The sequence below is a fragment of the Somniosus microcephalus genome, chromosome 3 (genome assembly GCF_052327205.1).
Source record: "Somniosus microcephalus isolate GS21.2 chromosome 3, FLI_Smic_1.0, whole genome shotgun sequence".
Taxonomy (NCBI): domain Eukaryota; kingdom Metazoa; phylum Chordata; class Chondrichthyes; order Squaliformes; family Somniosidae; genus Somniosus; species Somniosus microcephalus.
This window is the reverse complement of record NC_140989.1, coordinates 141526884-141548071: the sequence shown is the minus strand read 5'-3', so window position 1 is coordinate 141548071 and position 21188 is coordinate 141526884. Positions and strand designations below refer to the sequence as shown.

Below are 21188 nucleotides of genomic sequence, written 5' to 3'. Positions count from 1 at the left end.
GATCCTCTCTTCTCCCCCCCGGCCACCAACGGATCCAGTTCTCCCACGGAACCGAGGAAAGCGTGGCCTACTGCAGGCCACAACTGTTGGGTAATGCATAAGTGCGGCTTCGGAATACCACGTACATGCACAGAAGGCCGTGTTCATGCAGATAATCACTCTGAAAAAAGATTGGTCAGTCATTAGGTGGAAGATGGTAGATAATTAAATGACAGAAGCGATAATGGTGCAAGATTTTTTTTTTAAACGCAGTAACGAGAGGAATTAAAAAACAAAAGGTGTACCCGTGACCCAGAGAATGTGTGAATGGTTACAGCAGAATAGCAGAGTGGGAAGGAACCATGGAAAATCTGGCAAAGAGGAGAAGGCTCCAGTGACCCAGGAGGGTGGCAGAAGTAAAAGACAGACACCTTGGACTAGATTTTAAGTCAGGGGTGGGCTGGGGTCGTGTAATCCGCATTTCGTGTTATCCACCCGAATCTAAATCGATGTGGGAGATTGATGCGATTTTAACTTAATTGGCCAATTGAGTTCCAACGTGTGGGAACCGATGGCAAATGAGTTTTTCCAGTCTGAAAGTCGCCTCCGATGACGTCATCATTGCTGCTGCATTTAAGGTCTGCAACAAGCCTTGCTTCTTCTGCAGACTGCCAACCTTTTGGCCTTTCATGCTACAGGGACCTGGAGGCAGAATGACCAGCGAGAGACCTAGGGCTGCTCCCAGGTTTGATGACGTTGCCTTGCAGGCTTTAGTTGAGGGAGCAGGAGCTCATAAAGAGGTGCTCTTCCCCTCTTCAGGCAGACCAAGGCTGTGTGGATCCAGGTGGCAGAGGAGGTCAACTCATTATCAGTAACCCGCAGAACCTGGATTCAATGCAGGAAGAGATTTCATGACCTTCTGCGCACTGGAAAAGTGAGTATGAATTTCCCATCACCCTCAATCTGATCCCCATTGCCTCTCCTCACCAGCACTCAGCTTTAGCAATCTCTTCCTCCACATCCCATTTGACACTGACATCCATGCACCCTTACCCATTCCCTCTCTCTATGGTCACATTCACCTAACTATTCGACTATGCAGCACTCACACTCCCTATCGATGTGATGCTATGAAAACAACTGACAACACACAGGGAGGGCCCTTGGTCTTGCCACCTCACTCCATCTTTATCTCCTTCTAAGTATCTATGCTATGGAATCTCTACACTCACTCCTTCATTCTCACTCAACCTCCACTTGTCTCCCTCATTGCAGGAAAAGAGAGCTCACAATAAGCGAGAAAGAGCGAGGACAGGAGGAGGGCCACCCTCAGTAGCCCACCACACCCCCTGGGAGGAGGCGGTCCTGGAGTTCGTAGGAGTGGAGGAAGATGCGCAAGTGGGGGACGGACAGATGGGTGCATCACAGCAAGCTGGCGACAGAATAGTTTTCCATCTCTCATTGACATTGCATGAGTCACTGATAATGATTCTGAAGCTCTAACAGATGGACTAATGATCATCTGCAATATGCAATGTGCATGTAACTTTGGCATTACATCTCTGACTTTCCTTTACTCCCCCACAGGACCATCGCAAGCACCCGTCCCCACTAGCCAGGAGGAACAGCATGAGCCTCAAGACTCCTCAGAGGAAGCTGCAACCTCTGAGGGTGCAGCGTCAGCAGAATTCAGTGCACCCAGCACCAGCGCAGACACTCACACCTCGGTGGGACCTTCGGGACATAGAGTAGTGTTGTCACCTGGTGTATCACAGCTCACAAGTGAGCATCAGCAGATTGTGGAGACAGGGACAGCAGTGGAGAGTCCTAGTCAGAGGGCGCAGGACTCTGCCAGCTCAGCTGCATGTCGACCCTCTGCCTCTGGGTCCATCCATAAGATCAGCGGTGCTGGAACTCCAGGAACAGATGCAGGAGTCTCTGGCAGGTTTTGTCTCCAGGGCCGCTGCGAGTGTGGAGCGAATGGAGGTGTCCACAGCGAACATGAGCAGAGCCTTTGTGGAGTCATTGGCGCATGAACGCATCACCATGGAAAGGATGGCAACCTCCATGGAGGTGATAAGTCGCCAGAGTGCAGAAAACATGGCGCGTGTTCTGAATAGAATGACATCTCATGAGGAGCGATGGTCATCTATTGAACAGAGAAACCAGACCTTCATGGAAGTCCTTCTGAGTAGGACTGCCAGTGCAGATACGGGTCCCCATGGCCCCCCTGATGTGCAGCAAGGTGCTCTCAAACCACTTCCAAGCGCTGAGGGGGACCTGACCCATGAGAGGGAAGTTGGTGGCAGACATCAAGGAAGTGGGGGCTCCTCTCCAAGCGCTCACACTTTCATGCCATTGCAGAGCCCTCGGTCAGAGCCCCACCAGAGTCCACACCCATCTGAGATCGGCGTCTCAACCCCTGCACAGCGGCAGGAGCAGCAGACGGTTGCCGAGCCCTCACAGGTTCGCAACCCCAGAGGACGCCCACCAAAGGTGTCGAGACAGGAGCAGCAGGGAAGTGAGCAAGGGGCCTCCACATCTGCTGAAGCCACAGGGAAGCACCATGTAGGAGCATGCGTAAGAGAAAATACTGCACAAATAGTCACAAGGGAAGTCACTTGGGTGAAATTTGATGTTTTATGTGAAAAAGCCATCAAATGAATAATGTAAATAAAAAAGCCGATGGCTACTGCTGTAATTGAGGCATGTGTCATTTCGCAAATGGGACTTTCACATTGAGGGCTTAGGATTACTTGCAATTGTCAGTATGGTGGTCAAATTGCTAGGAATCCGCTGGTCCTTGGCCATTGTCGATGCTCAGGTGAGAAGCCGTGAGGCAAAAGTGCTTGATTGGCTAGGCTAAGCAAATCTGGCCAAGATGAGTGCATTCCTTGCATCCTGGGCAGCAATGTTCTCGTGTACTGCTGCCGCTGGTTGATGGGCCTCTGCAAGATGTTCGTTTTCGCTCTCCTCCTCATCTGAGGAGGATATGTGATGAGCCACTTGGTCCTCAGCAATCTGCAAGCCATGACGCTGTGCCATGTTTGAAGTACACAGCAAACCACGACGATTCTGGAGACCCTGGCTGCTGAGTACTGCAGGGCTCCACCTGATCTATCCAGGCATCTGAAGTGCATCTTTCAGCAAACCGATGGTTTGCTCGATTATGGTTCTGGTGGACATGCGACTGGAGTTGTAGCTCTCCTCAGCTTCGTTGGATGGGCTCCTCAACAGCGTCATTAGCCACATCTTCAGGGGATAGCCCTTGTCTCCAAGTAGCCATCTGTTAAGTTGGTCTGGCGGACTGAATAGCGAAGGCACACTAGACTGGTGCAGTATGAGGGAGTCATGGCAACTGCCAGGGTAGTTGGCACAAGCATGCAAAATGTCCTTCCTGTGGTCACACACCAGCTGAACGTTAAGGGAGTGGAAACCCTTGTGGTTGACAAAAATACCTGGATTGCGATGGGGTGCCACATGTGTGCAGTCAACGATGCCCTGCACCCTTGGAAAGCCTGCCAGATTAGCTAATTCAACCGCACGCACTGTGACACTTGCTGGATCCTTGGTGAAATGGATGTGATTGTGCGCGATGGCAAAGAGGGCATCGGTTACCTGCGTGATGCAAGTGTGTGCGGCCGCCTGGGAGATGCCGCTGATGTCTGCTGCTGATCCCTGGAATGAGCCTGAGGCAAAAAAGTTGAGTGCCATGGTGACTTTGACGGCCACTGGTAAGGGTTATCCACCTGGTCCTCTGGCCTGCACGTCTTGTTGCAGCATTGCGCAGATGTCACCCACTACCTCTCGCGAAAGTCGGAGCCGCCTTTGGTACTGCTGCTCAGACATGTTGAGGTAGCTGACCCTGTTTCTGTAGACCCTGTTTGGGGGGTATCTCCTGCGCCAACGGGCTTCCATGCGCTGGCCCCTTCTGGCCTGTGCAGCTTCAGGTGGGTGAGCAGCAGCTTGGCGCTCCTGTTGTTGCTGCTGCTGTTGGTGCTGCTGCTATTGGTGCTGCTGTTGTTACTGGTTCTGCTGGTGCCGCAGCTGGTCTTCGTCCTCATCTAATGTCCAGAAGGGAAGGAAATAAATGGCTCCCATGCTTCTGGTATATGTCTTAGTTGAGGAAGCGCTCAGTGAAGGTGGCGAGAGGGGTTTCCTAGGAGGTCACACTGGAGATGGGTGTCAGGCTCCAAACTTCCACAGCTGTGGTTATGCCTTCTAAAAGTTCCCCCAGACCTGAGACTACAAAGTCCTGCCACCTGCAAATGATGGCTGATCAAATCTCCTCTTTAATGGTTGAGTTGCAGCTGATAGTCAGCAATCCGGCCTCGGGTGACTGTCTGTGTGGAGTTTGCACATTCTCCCCGTGTTTGCGTGGGTTTCCTCCGGGTGCTCCGGTTTCCTCCCACAGTCCAAAGATGTGCAGGTTAGGTTGATTGGCTATGATAAATTGACCCTTAGTGTTGGGGGGATTAAATACATGGGGTTACGGGGGTAGGGTGGGATATGTGTTGGTGTAGGGGTTACAGGGATCGGGTGGGATATGTGTCGGTGCAGGCTCGATGGGCCGAAATGGCCTCTATCTGCACTGTGGGGTTTCTGTGATTCTGTGAATCCAATTGTGCTCCCGCCAGGTCTCACCGTCGTGTTTCAGAACAGGCGTGTTTCACGTGGGAAAAGGGTTAAAATCGCAAAGGCCTTTCAAAATGGCATTATAGAGGCAATTTAGTGCTTGTTAAGGGCCTTAACGGCTTATCCCGCCTCTTGGAGGCGGGACGGAGACGGGACCATTAGACACGAATTAATGAAAATTGCTTGGAGGCCCAATGAAAATCCTGCCCCAGGAGTGTAGATCACTCCGCTGGTCTTGTAGGAGCCCAAAGACTGAGAGGCTAGAGTGGGAGTAGCACAGATTGGGGCATCGACTGGGAGCTCAAGGTTGCACTTGTGGACAGAACGGAGGTGTTCAGAAAGGTGATCACCCAGTCCCCGTTTGGTCTCCCCGATGTAGAGGAGCTTGCATCGTGAGCAGTGAATACTGTATACTATGTTGGAGTGAGTATAAGTAAATTAGTGTCTGAACCGGAAGGAATGTTTGGGGCCCTAGTATGGAAGATGGCATTGTCGGAGCATTTTCTGCTTTTATTTCAGCATACTCCTGGTACGCCATGCCTGTCTGGTGCCCTGCAAGCGGTCCAAGAAGAAAATTGGCCCTTATATTTCCACCAATTGCCTTGAAGCTTACAGCGCTTGTTGTTTTAATCATGTGGAATCTTTAGTTATTCAGCAGACTCAGGGTTAAGAGACCTTCACAGTATTCCAATAAGCATAGGTTAATCTCGTCATAAATCATTCTTGTTTAATCTTACTGCTATTTATTTGAGTATTACTTACAGAAATGATTGCCAGGTATTTTTACATAATGCTACTGTCACATGCTGGGATATACTTTTTTTCTAATGTTATTGAAACAGTCACTGTGAATGCAAAGCAGCTTCCTCTACTTTATACTCACATAAAATATAAAATATATACTACCATGGTATTCCAAATGTCAAAAACAATTTGGGCATTCTGATGCAGAAGGTTTGTGCAATAAACTTCAGATAACTGTTATCTATTTATGTACATCAACAAAATAAATATCCTGCCATCAGTGATTCCTGTGCAATATAACTGCAACATTTTCATCTTTGTAGCTTGCAATGAAGCAATCCAAGGAAATGGACCAATTAAAAAAAGCTCAGCTTGAACAACTGGAAGGCTTGGAGAGACAAAATGATCAGGTAGAGGTTCTGAACATTAAATGTATATAACATTAGATTGTGTAGTGATTATTTACTTTCTTAACTAACCCGCAAAGCTTCCTTTCTGCGGGCTTATGTGATCAAGGATTTAATGGCCTGAAATGCATGTTTTCATATTTACTGATGCTCAGATAGTCGATGATGATAAGTTCTTCACTGATGGAAATACTGTACAAGCCAGACTATTATGCATAGCATCAGGATGAGGGAATTGTTACACAAATAATTATTTATTCCGTGAGTCTTGTTCCTCTTACATCTGTCAAAAACACAAAAGCTGAACAAACACAAAAACATGATTGTGATTTAATTACTGGTTAATTATACAACCCATGTGCTGGGCCATTTGAGTCTTTTGTTCTTTGATGCACTAAAACAAAAGGATTCACCAAAAAAGCACAGCGTGAATTCCTAAGCGTGATGTTGTCCCCTAGCATTGTATAGAGAATCGGTGCAAATTATCATTTAAGGTTGACATGACATTAAGTTCTAAATAGCTAGTGCCTTTAAAAAAATGTCTCTGAGTACAGAGCTGCTAGGGTAACCATCATGATATTTCCTAACAGTTCTAGTAATCTTTATAATTAGCATTTGAACAGTTTGTCTACTTTTGAAAGCTGCGTATCAAGCTTCGATAACAAAGGACAGTATTAAACAGAATGAAAATAATGCCACTTGAAATAGCTCGTTAGTATACTATGTGCTTGGTAGCAGACGGCATATTTTTCCTGAAAAATAAAAAAGAAATTTGCTGGGCATTCACAAACTAGATATTTGGCACAAGAATCATTAAAAGCTTAGTCTTAAAATGGATTTTAATCTTCCATTTTTATAAAACTTCATGTCATAATTTAAATATTTGAATAATAACATAAATAGGTTTACCATTTTCAAAATTTGTTAAGATTTTCAGACAAACACATTAGACATTCTTATGTCCTAATATCCCATGGTGTAATATCATAGCCTGTGTCTTTAGAAAATGTTTATTAAGTTAGTACAGGTTGAGCGTCCTGAATCCGGCAAACTCGGGACCGAGGCCGAGCCAGTTTTCGTGTTTTTCCGGACTTCGGAACGTGTTTCTGACGTCCGAAGTCCGGAAATATCGCAACCTGGGCTCGGGCGTTTCCGGACTTCGGACATCAGAAACACGTTCCGAGTCCGGAAATGCCTGGGCCTGGCTGGCGGCGGAAACGGGTGTCAGGATTCCGGAACATTTTACGGATTCCGGACGATCCTGTCACCAATCATCCCGGATTCCGGAACTCCGGATTTTGGACACTCAACCTGTATATCTTTTTAAAGAGAATCTTTGGGTAATTCATTTTACGGGTCGAGGCAGCCATTGCTCCAGTAGTTGTTAAGTGGCATTCATCATGACAGCTACAAATTAAAAACATTTTCAATTGGCTGAATGCAACTGAGAATCTTTGTAGAACTTTGCTTGGGAGTCTTTCATGGTGCTGTCAGGTCACTCATCCCAAAAAGGAATACGGAGGTACATTTTCATCTTCACCTCCTGGACAGTAATCTGGCTAGGGAGGATTGTCCACCTGTTGTAGAACCCCCTGATTTCAATGATATAAAACTCTTGACAGCTTCTACAATGGGCGTGCGATCTGATCTACCAGATTAAAGCCCAGTCGGTGAAGACAAAAATTTATCCCATGGAGTTTGCAGCTTATTCTGCAGTAAGTTTAATTTGCTGCACTTCTCTCATTATTAAAAATTAGATGTTTGTACTTAATACACTATACATTAAAAGTAAAATTCATATTACACTGTAATTCAAATTGGCATAATCATAAAATCTGGTTCACAGTTAGGTCGCAGGATCAGCTCGTTAAGGCAATCATTAGTTGAGTTGCACAGAGCAGGAATATCTCAGATTCAGTTTCCAGTCTAAGCTGAGTTAGCTGATCTCAGCAGTGTGCTGAAGTTTTCCTCAGTATCCCTGCATTAGGAAGGGGCGGGGGTGGGGGTGGTGGCATGGGCGGTGGGAATCAGCCAGGGTTCCTGGCCCTGATTGCTATGCAACATAACCTCTGGTACTGGGCATGTATCGATGTCAGGTCAGGACAGCATCAGGCTCAGCTGTAATGGTCCCAGTTGATTAGCCTGGCAACACTACTATAAAGCCTTACACGTGAAGAATGGATAGTTGGGCAAGGGACTGGAGAGCACCTGGTGTTTATTGAGCCTCACGCCAGCAGGGAGTCATAGCCTTCAGGGGATGGGAGAAGAGAGATAATTGGTGATAAAAGAAGGAAGGAAAAAACTTTGCCCATCACCACAGATGTTCATGTTTGTGTCACCAGGATTAAAAATTATACTTTCTTCCTTTACAAAAACCTATAATTAGAAACAAAGGAAAAAGCCACATGTATACATGCCTAGAACTAAAAACAAGCATAATGGACCAGAATTTCCTGGATTGCACTTACACAGAATTTGCATTGAGAACTTCCACCCAAATATCCTGCGGAGCTCGTTTGCCTGTGCTCCTGTGCTGGAATGTAAAAATGATGGGCCGTATTTTGCGACCCCTACGGGTGCGTATGAGGTGTGTACACGCCCATAGGGGCCGCGCAAGTGCCGGGTTTAGGCATGCAAAGCACATGCGCTGAAACCCGGCACTTGCAATCTGTCAAGAATTCTCTTTACAGATCCTCCGCATGCCCAAGAAAAGTGCCTCTGCGGGGAACTTCCACCTGCTGAAAGCCTGTCAAATTCTTACGCCTGGTAAAACCAGGCGTAAGGCCTGCTTTTTACCAGCATAAGAGTTTTAAAAAACAGAAAAATAAAATGTTATCACTCATTAATAAATTAAATTAAAAATATTCTTCAAAAAGGTAAGTTTATTTTTAGCCCTGTAAAAACATTTTAAAACATTAATTAAATTTTTGTTTAAAATATTTAATTAAATGGCATTTTAATTAATTTTAAATTTGTAATTAAAAAAAAATTTATTTCCATGTGTTGGTGTATTTTTTAAGTGATCCCCATTCATACTTTTGACAGTTTTGTACGTACGGACCTGTCAAAAGAATGAATAGTGATTCCCCTTCTTCCATTGGTTGGGCCGGCCCACGTGATCCCAGGATCGCCTACGAACCACTTGCGCCCCTGGGATACTTGGAGCTCTGCCCGTGCGGACCCGGAGAGGCCCAGGATCGCAAGCCACCATTCCTCCCGGGCCACCAGGTACTTTCGTCGACATTTTGCAGGTTGGAGGCGTCCGTACGCGGGTAGCCTCAGATCACAAATGTTGGCCCGATGTAAAACAAGCGCAAGTGCAACACCACCAAGAAGGCAAATTTATCAGACTGCTGTCTTCTGCCATGGCACCTCACTCTCAGTGCCTTTTGCCTCTGTTGCTCCTTTTCCTCTCCCATTATTATGCAGGATAGGGGTATGCCCATTGGGAAGATCATTCCAGCTGCTTAGTCTTTCTTATCATGTTGAGGGGGTGGGTTGGGGGGAGGGGGTCTGAAAAATCTCGGGTGCACGGAGACTGACAGAACTTTGATTAAGTTTGGTGCAAGACTCAGTTAAAAAAAAAAAATTAAATCGTGAAGATATTGGCTATTAAACTCCAGAAATGTCAGTAGCGCCAACATCAGGTGACTTTGGGCTGTGCTGTGCCTACATTTTTGGGTGTAAATCTATGCCAGTGCATTATTTACATAAATCCAGGAAATTTGCACAATCAGGTCTTATTTTAAGGGGGAAGTGAAGCCATCTAAATGAGCAGCAGAAGGTTTCGGCAGACAGATCGCAATCGGCTCAAATGAACAAGGAAATTCACGCGTGGCGATGATTCTGCCAAAACCACCAAAACTTTCCAGGAAATTCTGAGCCAGTAATTCATTTAGATCTTCAGTCTTTGTTTTGAAACCTGTTTTCCATGGAGTAAGATACTATTGGGATTCATAGGAAGTTGTTCTATGGAAGCAGATGATGAAATCACAGCTATATGTTTCTATTATCATACAAGCTGATTGCACTTTGAGAATTAATAACAAAAAAAACTGGTTGCATGGGCAGCCCAGCAATAACAGTTCTGCATTCATCACCAAATATTTATGATTCTGAGCCCCTTAGATGCCTGAAGCCTCGACTTAACCTACCACAGTCCGACCCTATCACTTACATGCTTTCTGTTGACTGATTTCAAAGCAGAACTGGTTGCAATCATGCATAAATCTCTTTGACGAGGCCACTGATTCTCATGGGAGGGGGAACTAGAAAAACATTGGAGATTAAGGGGGCATTCCATATTATACAGTTCCATATTTTATAGTAATCAAAAATTTTGATGTACTGTAAGGATGCTTCTCATCTTTTCTTGCACTTTTATAACATCTACAAACCAACATTCTCCTTCAGTACTGCTTATGGTGTGATACAAAACTTCCCAAATCTATTTGAGTACCTTCATCAAAACCTCAAGAGCATTTTCTGCTGAAGATTTTTTGAAGGCGCAATCTTTTATTTCTACAGTCAGCTTGGCAGTGGGCTCTATCTCTTGTCTTCTAACTGCAGCCTAATTGTTAAGTAGAGGTATGTTGCTTAATAATCATCAGCACAATTCATCTGTGAGCTGCAACTGATCTTGGCAGCATCCAGATATTTTTAGCATCCCTCCTTTGCCTCCATCTCTATAATTTTTTGTCTGCATTCTTCCACTCATTGTCCTACAACCTACAATTCACAGTGCCTTCTAGAAAATGAAAACAAATTAGCAGACATTTTTATGTGTTTTTTGTTACTACACTAGTGAATGTTTAGTAAGAAATTTTATAATCCAAAAGATCATGTTGCATTTGTTGTTATTTTTTCCATTAGAATTCAAATGTAAAAGGCATTTTAAAAACTGTTTTAATGAACACTGGCATTTCATTTTATTTACATTTTTGGTTTGTAATCACTGACTATTATTTTTGTACAAACAGCTGCTGAAATCATGTCATGCAGGGTCTGGCATTCAAGGTAGGACTGTTCTTAATTACCAAACAACAATCAAATCTGTTGTTTCATTTTGACAGTACTTCATATCCAGTGAGCATACAGTGATTAAAATTAGTTTTTACATTCATTGATGTGAAAATTGAAACTTTAGTGCACAAAACATCATCTGCCATGGAGCTTTGCCAGCCCAGACTTGGGATGCTACCAGTAACTCCAGGCTTTCTGAGCAGAGTCAAAAAGTAGTAGAATATTAAAGATACCCAGAGGCAGGATTCACAGTTCTGCTGGTTATGGTCATATGACTGTCTCATGTTAGAAGGGTTAAACTGCAAGTATGGGTGGTGGAAATATATGTTGACCTGCATTATTGCAATAAAATGTATAACTACTGTCCAAAGTAATCATTTCATTACCAAAGGCACATTGGATAGCTCTTTTAACAAGTTGGGACAGGCACGATGGGCCGAATAGCCTCCTTCTGTGCTTTGTGATTCTATGATTTTGGGTCATTATCATCTTCGCTGCCTGGGTGGTAACCTGGTGGAGTGGATCGCCCACCCTTTATAGACCCCCTCTAATTATTTCAGTGAAAAACAAATTGGCGACGCGCTCTACAACGAGCGGGTGATGCACTGCCAGATCACTGCCCAGGCAGCAAAGTTGCAAATTACCCCCATTATTTCAAGCAGATTTGAAAATCACGTTTAAAATTTTTTTAAATTCATGCAAGCAAGATTTTATCAACATGTCAAGTAATAAGCCACAGTAGATGCACCTTAGATAACCATCAGGGATGATTTCCTCTGTGCAATATATGCAGTGAAATTGTAAACATACTCTTTATAATCAGGTTTATAATTTGTTACACATAGCATAGGAATGCTAAGTTAATTTTAACAATTAAGTGTGTAGGTGTGAAATATATAGCGATTAACATACTACAGATCATTTGGAATAGAAGATTTGGTGTCAGCTGATTGAGAACACTTGATTTTGGCATGCAAGACATTGTTTACTACCACTTAACAGTGAGCTCCCACTAGTCACCTGGCCAGGTGAAAGTTCAGGAGAGACAACTTGTAATAACAACTAAGCAGTGCATGTGGGACTTGTTCAAATGGGAGCTGTTTAAAATCCAAATTTTTTGTAAACAAATGCCAACACTTTTATACTGTTTTATACTTTATTTTTAAATTATTTATTAAATTGATATATCCCTAAACCATGGACAGATTAGGCGCAGTGTCAATATTCACATGCCACAGAATTTGGTTGGGCTTGCCACAGACATTGGCCTTAAGGTGGCACAGAATTCTAGGACCGTGGATATATTATACAGGGTACTAGGAGAACATCACTGTTTGCATTCATTTACTTGTAGTCTCTTGGGCAGTATAAATAGAATATATCTATTTGGTAGTGATAGGATATGCAAACATCATCCAACTTGTGCTACTAGGAGATAAGAAGCGCGACTTTCAACTGCCACCCGCCCCATTTACAAGATGGCAGGGATGGCAGGGAAACAGTGGCCGCCCCTTGGAAACCCGAATCCTGCCTGGTGCAATTTTCAGGTGGGCCTGTAAATGGCCGTACAGCACTGCTGCCCGAAACAGGCAAGAGGCTACTTTGCATATGCAAATTGGCATTCCAACGGCAGTCGTAGGATCCCGTTTGCAATTTTCCGGTACAAGTGGGCAAGGCGGTGAGCCTAACCAACAGGAATGCTCTTCCTGTCCTCACACAGATACTGTGACCCACTGCCAGCCTCTCTGGTACTTCCTCTCCAGTGAACCTTCACCCCGCTCCCCCCACCACCACCCCCACCCGACTCCTTTGGTGCTGACTTCCAGCTCAGGGAGCTGCTGGAATTTTGAGCTCTGGGCAGCTCACCCGACCGTATTCTAATGAGGCCTGGACCTGAAAATAGTTGGGGCCTCCCGCTGAAGGGTTCAGGCAGGCGTAGCGGACACACTGCCGACTTCGCACTCAATTTGAGCATGCATATAAAATCGCCCCCCAAGAAGCCCACTGATGGGTTACATTAATTCCAAACAATTTCCCCGCCCTCCCCTCCCCGACATCCCCAATTTCCTTCTCTCCTCCCCTGAGAGTGATGACTCATGTTGGGATAAGATTCTACATGTGCCTCTGATAGTTCCATCAAGAAGCCGTTCTTACAAACTGTTGGTCTGTGTTGAGTTATCTGATCTGAGCCAGGACAACTGTAAAAATAGTACAATTGGCCTTAATGCATGTGGGATAGGGAGTAGAAGGACAACCAATAGGGCAAATTATCAGAGGCCTACCAACACCCATGGAACTATAACCCAGCATAAGTCAGCATTTTTATGAAACGAGGGAGAATATTGAGGGAACAAACTACCCTTGAAGGTTACTTCCCTGTCTCATTACACAGCGCAGTTCCTGAGGCACTGTTAAAGTGCCTTCGATGTACAGAAGTATAAAATGAACTTTTATACAATGTTAATTCCTGATGGATTTGCTCTTGTAACTATACAATTGTGCAAAATAATTTTGTATTGGTCAGCAGTTAAGAATTTTGTTGTATGAAAATATTACATGTAGATATTCTTTACGGTTAAGAAATAGTCCCCTCAATGTTCTAATATTCTTTGCTACTTTGGCTTTTCCTCACTTTTTGGGTATGATGGAGAAAAGATAAATAAATGTGTCGTGAATAACTTTTTACAAAAGATTATTTGCCAAGAAACTTTAACAAAATCCTATTTGTAAGCCTTACCTGGGTACCTGGCAGCTACTTTTGGAAAAACATTTAAGATTATGCAGCACTCCATTATATTATAGTTTCTTTCAATAAGTACGAGCAGATCTCAAGACCATCCTTACATGACTTCTAGGGAGCCTACTATCTCTTTGAGCCAAAAGTCTAGGGTTCCTTTTGGCTATATGGTGGCTCCTGCATCTGTTCTGTTTGAAGCAGAGACAGAGGTTAACAATCCAACAGCCTTAAGAAGCCATGGGAGGTGCTTCACTCCTCCCCTCCCATCACAGCAACAATGGTAGGAAGGCATCTGTCCTATGCAAGACAGTGTGACTGGACACAAGAGATATAGGCCTAGAAATTCAGTTGTTTGCGCCAGCCGCTAGCGCCTTAGGAGGAGGAGAAGTGGGGTGCTAAGCGGCTAGCGCCTGGGCGCAGCGCGATCTGCGCCTCTCGTGAACTTCAGTTAAGATTTAGCGGTGGCGCAAAACCTTTGCGCGCGCTCAGCTGCGCACGCAGATCCTGACGTCATTTCATGGTGCAACGCCCTTTGTGCGCCCCAAACCGGAGATTCAGTGGCGCCGGCCTATTGTGCGCCTGGCGCCCCTAGCGACTGGTAGAGGGGAACGGTTCCCAGTCACTGCGGGGCGCGGGGGGCGCTAATTAAAGGGCACCCCTCCTGCAGTATAAATGGCAGCCATTTTGCACCACTCCTTCTTTGTGAGAGACGGATCTTTGGAGAGAGACAAAGGTAGAGAGCTTTCTGGTTTGGCTCAACACTCGCACAGGTACTTGTGGCTTCAGGCCACAGCTTTGCACTTGTCTTTAACTTCAGAGTCATAGCATTGATTGGAAACATATAATGGGGGCTGCAATGGGTGGAAACGTTGGGCTTCTCCATTGCATTCAAAGGGCTCAGAGACGCCGTGAGAGAGTGCCAGTCATGGCCAGACGGAGAAGGGGCAACAGGCGTCGGCAAAGGAGGCCTTACCCACCCAGGGTATACCGCCAGCAGTTCTCATATCTGAACATGTCTGAGGAGCAGTGTGTTCGGAGGCTGCGATTCAGAAGGGCGGTGGTCACTGAGATCTGCCACCTGCTTTGCGGAGATCTGCAGCCACAGCTGAGGAGCAGGACGTCTCTGTCGGTGGCAGTGAAGGTGACGGTGGCTCTCAACTTCTATGCCACCGGTTCCTTCCAATCCGCTACTGGGGACATTTCCAACATCTCCCAGTTTGCGGTACATTGCTGCATCCGCCAGGTGACCAATGCCCTTTTCAGAAGGAGACGTCAGTTCATCTCCTTCCCCATGACCGTTGACAAGCAGCAACAGCGTGCAATGGGCTTTGCAGCATTAGCGGGCTTCCCCATGGTACAGGGCGCCATTGACTGCACGCATGTGGCTTTGCGGGCACCTCTAGAGAATGCCGAGGATTACCGCAACCGGAAGGGCTACCATTCGCTCAACGTGCAGTTGGTGTGTGACCACAGGCAGCTCATCCTAGCTGTCAATGCCCGCTTTCCAGGCAGCAGCCACGATGCCTTCATCCTGCGCCAGACTTCTGTGGCAGACATGTTCGAGGCCCAGCCTCACCCACGAGGATGGCTTCTCGGGGACAAAGGCTATCCTTTGTGCACCTGGCTGATGACCCTGCTCCGTGCGCCCAGCACCCCTGCTGAAGAGGGATACAATGAGAGCCATCAAGCAACCAGGAACATCATTGAGCAAACAATCGGCGTGCTGAAGCAACGGTTCCGCTGTCTGGATCGTTCCGGAGGAGCCATACAGTACTCGCCTGAGCGAGTCTCCCATTTCATTGTCTTGTGCTGCATGCTGCACAACCTGGCTATCCGCAGGACTCAGCCACTGCCAGCAGACATTGGAGGACCACCAGAGGAGGAGGAGGAGGGCCAGCACAGGAGGGAGGCAGAAAGTGCAAGGGCCGCCCGTCGGCGGCTTATTGCAAGTCGGTTCTAGGCCCCCTCTCAGGGAATGGCTTGTGCCAATGGCAGAAGATGAATGTAGCCGCTCCACAAGCCCTCAGCTGAGCAGGGCAACCAGGACTTCCAAAAGAAAGCATGGACAGTGCGATTTAAGAATTTTTTTTACTATGATACCTCTGTGCCCTTCCCACATGACAAACTAATGGAGAGAAACCCCCCCCAAAAACACAAATACACCAGTCTCGGCCTTTACAAGTAAAACAAATACACCAGTCTCGGCCTTTAAATATGAAACAAATACACCAGTCTCGGCCTTTAAATATGAAACAAATACACCAGTCTCGGCTTTTATATATGAAACAAATACACCAGTCTCGGCTTTTATAAGTAAAACAAAACATTTGGCCACACCTTCTACTTTTCCCCCTGCGAGGGTGATCCGTTTCGCTTCCGTGACTGGCCCCTACCCGCCCTGCAGCTCCTCCTCAATGGGACCCCAGCGGCTGCAGCAAGGCTGAGGGAAGGCTGCTGAGGGTCAGATGGTGAGACGGCAGATGCCCTTGGGGGTCGGCCTGGACCAGCTCTGGGCCTGGAGGGGCCGGCTGCTGACTGCTCCAACTCTGCTTGGGTGGCAGCAGTCTGTCCAACAGCTGGTGGCAGCTGCAATGGAGGAGTGACAGTGTTGGCTGCAGGAATGCTGCCAACCTGACAGATCACAGGCACTCCCTGGTCAGCTGATACATTGGCACGCGCACGGGCCAGCACTGCAGCATGCGCAGCAATCTGCTGAGGCACAGACTGCTGGGCTGCTGCGGCACAGCGAGTGCCCCGGCGATGCCTGGCCGATCCAGCGAGTGTGGCAGCAGTTAGTGCCCGTGTGGCCCTGGTCTGTGTCTGCATGACAGCAGCCAGTGAATGCACGGCATGACTGAGCACTTGGCTAGAAGCCGCCTGTGTAGCTGCGAAGTCCTGCTGACTCCTAGCCTGTGCTGCCGCGATGTCCTGCAGACTCCTGGCCTGTGCTGCACTGAATTGTTGCAGACTCCTGGCCTGTGCTGCACTGAATTGTTGCAGACTCCTGGCCTGTGCTGCCCCGAATTCCTGCACACTCCTTGCCAGTGACTCTATGGAGTCAGGCATCCTTGCCACTGCAGCCATGAGCTCAGTGTGCCTGCGCTCAGCCTGGGCGCCCATTTCCGCTAGGAGCCGCACCTCCTCTGCGCTCACCGTAGCAGGACTGGAGGCCGCACTCACCCTCCGGGGAGAAGGCCGCCGAGCTTCCCCACCCCTCCCGCGTTGCTGCAGCCCGCTGGTCCCCAGAGCTTCACTATCCTCCAACCCTTCCCCCCTGCTCCTCCAGGGAAGACGTGTCACCATCATGGCCATGGGCTGCCTCGGCTGAGGGTGTCCCTGATGGGCTGGCTTCCTCTTCCTCCTCCTCTATGTCTGACTCGGACACAGTGCCAGCTTGAGGGGCCGCCTCCTCACCTGGCGAGTCACCATCTGAAAGCAGGGAGGCACAAGAGTTGCTTTAGAGTGAGGACAGGGCAGCAGCGAGGGAGGCATGAGTGCTGCTGTGCACTGCATTGGTTCGATAGTGGCAAAGGATGCTGGTGTGAGGCGCAAGTGGAAAGGGAGAGGTCAAAAAGGTGATGACCTTACCATTGGTGCCCAGAACAGGGTCAGCATCTCCAGTGGCGACGGGGCCACTCAGCCGGCCTGCCATGATCCACTCCACTCGCTGCTCAAGGTCGCTCAGCTGTTTCAGGTCAGGACGGCCTCCCCCGGTCTGTCGCTGCTGTCTTCTGTTATGTGCCAGCTTGGCCTGCAAGAGAAAGGACCGCCTCTAAGTACAGTGTCAAGCCCTGATCTTGCCCGCACTGCCTCCCATGTTCGATTAGCCCTGACAGTGTCAAGCCCTGATCTTGCCCGCACTGCCTCCCATGGTCGATTAGCCCTGACAGTGTCAAGCCCTGATCTTGCCCGCACTGCCTCCCATGTTCATTTAGCCTTGACAGTGTCAAGCCCTGATCTTGCCCGCACTGCCTCCCATGGTCGAATAGCCCTGACAGTGCCTAAAGTCCTGATTGCGCAAGTGCTTTTCATGACAGTCCCATAGCTGCTGGATGAGGGCTGGCCATTAGGGCTTTCAGACCTGTTTGGCCATAAAGTGAGGTGCACATGCAGGGATGAGGAGGATACTGGAAAGGGTATTCACCCTGACAACCCGAGTGAGGTCGTTGAATTTTTTCCGGCACTGGGTTGGTGTCCTGCCAACCACGCTGTTGGACGTGACCCGGTTTGCCACATCCCTCCATGCTTTCCAATATTCGGCGGGCAGCGGCCTCCTGCCACCCTCAGGGAAGAGGATATGGCGCCTGCGGTCCACTGCGCCAACCAGCAGCCTCAGGTCACCCTCGCCGAAGCGCTGCACTCTCTCCCTGGCCTTCTCCATTCTCCTGGGCGTGGAGCTGTTCCAGAAGCAGTGTTCAGGCCTTGCCTTAGGGCGGCAGTGTGCAGGGCGTGGCAGCCAAGCAATTCCACCCTCCCCCTTTAAGTGCTGACCGGCACCTGACTGTCTGCCCTCAATGAGCAACTCGCCGCACCTGCGCTGCGCCCCCTTCGGTGTTTGCGCCCCGGATCGCCGGCTTAGCGCCTAATGGTAGTCGTGCATCGCCTGCTTTAGTGCAGCAGCAACCTCTTGGGGCGATGCAACTGATTATCGGCGAAGGTGGCGCTAAGTTGCGCCGGGCGCAAAAGTTAGCGAACGCCATGCTGTAGCGCCCCAAACGTGGCTATACTGAATTTCTAGGCCATATTGTTCAGAGAATTCTTCTGAGATACCTAGCCTGTACACTTCCGAAGAAACTTCCCTCTGCTCAGATCGGTGTATGGTTACTGGAAAACATACTTTTGATAGAAGTAGATATTTTCTGCGTCTACACACCACAGAGATATGATATAAGATAAAAGTTTTTGTTTCACCTATTTTGTGGATACAAATATATGAGGATTTAGATTTACCCTCTTGTCAAGATAGTCACACTGCTCAGATAGTTTAAGCTGTTTATCGAGTAAACTGGTTGACCTGGAAGATAAATAAATACTGTAGGAATTAACGAATTCCTACGAATAACGGAGATCGACACAAGAGAACAATTAAACATAGAAACACAGAAACGTAGAAGAGAGGAGCAGGAGTAGGCCATTCGGCCCTTCGAGCCTGCTCCGCCATTCAATGAGATCATGGCTGATCATCCAAATTCAGTACCCTGTCCCTGCCTTCTCCCCATATCCCTTGATCCCTTTAGCCTTAAGAAATATATCCAACTCCTTTTTGAATATATTTAATGAACTGGCCTCCACCGCCCTCTGTGGCAGAGAATTCCACCGGTTCACCACTCACTGGGTGAAGAAAATCCTCCTCATTTCAGTCCTAAATGGCTTACCCCTTATCCTTAGATTATGACCCCTGGTTCTGGACTCCCTGGCCATCATAAACATCCTTCCTGCATCTAGTCTGTCAGGCCTGACAGAATTTTATAGGTTTCGATGAGATCCCCTCTCAATCTTCTAAACTCCAGTGAGTATAAGCCCAATCGACACAATCTCTCCTCATACGTCATTCCTGCCATCCCAGGTATTAGCCTGGTGAATCTTCGCTGCACTCCTTCCATGGCAAGAACGTCCTTCCTCAGGTAAGGCGACCAAAACTGCACACAATACTCAAGGTGCGGTCTCACCAAGGCCCTGTACAACTGTAGCAAGACATCCTTGTTCCTGTACTCGAACCCTCTTGCTACGAAGGCCAACATACCATTTGCCTTCTTAACCGCCTGCTGCACCTGCATGCTTACCTTCAGCGACTGGTGCACAAGAACACCCAGGTCTCTTTGCACTTCCCCTTCTCCCAATCTATTGCCATTCAAATAATAATCTGCCTTCCTGTTTTTGCCACCAAAGTGGATAACCTCACATTTACCCACATTATACTGCATTTGCCATGTTTCTGCCCAATCACCCAATCTGTCCAAATCGTACTGGAGTTTCTCGACATCCTCCTCACAGCTTACCCTCCCACCCAGCTTTGTGTCGTCTGCAAATTTGGAGATATTACATCCAATTCCCTTGTCCAGATCATTAATATATATTGTGAACAGCTGGGGTCCTAGGACCGATCCTTGCGGTCTTTACTCAACGGAGATGCCACAAGGACTGCCTGGGCAGCCCCGTGGTTTGCGACGTGACGTCATTGCGTTTACCCGCGTTTTCCCGCGCTCTTAAAGGGGCCACGCCCCGTACATGCCAACTCTATATACAAAACACAGTAATGCCTAACACAATGGTACAGGTTTAGGCTGGTGTTAGAACATCGTTAAAGGGAATTATATACAGTTAGCCAGAGTCATTCAGTGGTTCTACCACATGCGTCCCCCCAGAATTCGCTTTAACGGACAAAGTCAAACGGTGAGGGGATCTGACGAGCCTGTCAGAGCGACTCCTGTACTCTCGAGGCGGAGGCTGCTGGGCGGTCTGGCGGGCGGTCGCACTTGGTCTGTCATAACAACGATGGGTGGCCGACCCCGTCTCGGCGGTTGTGCTGTCTCGACGGGGCGGTTGAGGTCTAAATGTGCTGGCTTTAAGCGGTCGACCGAAATGTGGTCCGGTTTACCACCGGCATCTACCGTGAAGGTTTTGTCCCCTGCTTCCAACACGCGGAAAGGACCGGTATATGGGGCCTTGAGCGGATCCCTATATGCGTCATGGCGAATAAAAACGTACTCAGCCTTGTGAAGCTCCGTGGGAACGTATGACCTCTGCAGCCGGTGGTGCGAAGTGGGCACCGGTGCGAAACATCTGGCCGCCTCTTGGTGACTAGCAAGCTGGGCAGACGCGGACCACTACTCCGTCGATGTTGGTAGGAAATCCCCTGGGACTCGCAGCGGCTGACCATACACAAGCTCCGCTGATGAAGAGTGAAAGTCTTCTTTGGGGGCCATGCGAAGGCCCAACAGGACCCACGGCAGCTTGTCTGCCCATCCAGCATCCTGGAGGCTGGCCCTCAGGGCGGCTTTCATTGAGCGGTGGAAGCATTCGCAGAGGCCATTCGCCTGTGGGTGGTAGGCTGTGGTGCGGTGCAATTTGACACCGAGTCCTTGGGCCACTGCATTCCAGAGTCCGGAGGAAAACTGCGGTCCCCTGTCTGACGAAATATCTGCGGGCACTCCGAAACGGGCGATCCAGGAGGAAATGAACGCCCTGGCCACGTCCGCCGAAGTAGTGGATGACAGAGGGACTGCCTCCGGCCATCTGGTGGTGCGGTCAACCATGGTCAGGATGTGTGAAAAACCATGGGAGGGTGGGAGTGGTCCTACCAGGTCCACGTTGACATGGTCAAAACGTCGCTCCGGAACTGTGTAGGTGGCCAACGGAGCTTTGATGTGGCGCTGTACCTTGGCCTTTTGGCAGACCACGCAGGTGTTGGCCCAGTTGCGGACGTCTTTATGCATGCCATGCCATACAAATTTCGCTGACGTCAGTTTCTGAGAGGCCTTCATTCCTGCGTGTGACAACCCATGTATGGCGTCGAACACTTTGCGACGCCAGACGACCGGCACGACAGGGCAAGGTTCCTGTACGGAGACGTCACACAACAGCGTGGTACCTGCCGAATGGAACTTGACGTCGGCCAACCGGAGGCCAGTGATGGCCATTCTGTAAGTTTGGACGTCCGGGCC

General features: G+C 48.2%; 1 protein-coding gene across 2 annotated transcripts in view; it reads left to right on the top strand.

The window, feature by feature from the left end:
• The window catches only part of LOC147121444 (1-phosphatidylinositol 4,5-bisphosphate phosphodiesterase beta-4-like), a 911912-nt gene that overhangs the window by 851656 nt on the left and 39068 nt on the right, over positions 1-21188 (top strand). Inside the window, exons 39-40 of one of the 2 annotated variants that reach the window (XM_085981698.1) lie at positions 5682-5768; positions 10745-10781. In XM_085981698.1, the coding sequence (XP_085837824.1) occupies positions 5682-5768; positions 10745-10781 (124 nt within the window). The remainder of the gene's footprint in view (positions 1-5681; positions 5769-10744; positions 10782-21188) is intronic. The other variant, XM_085981700.1, reaches the window with a different exon arrangement.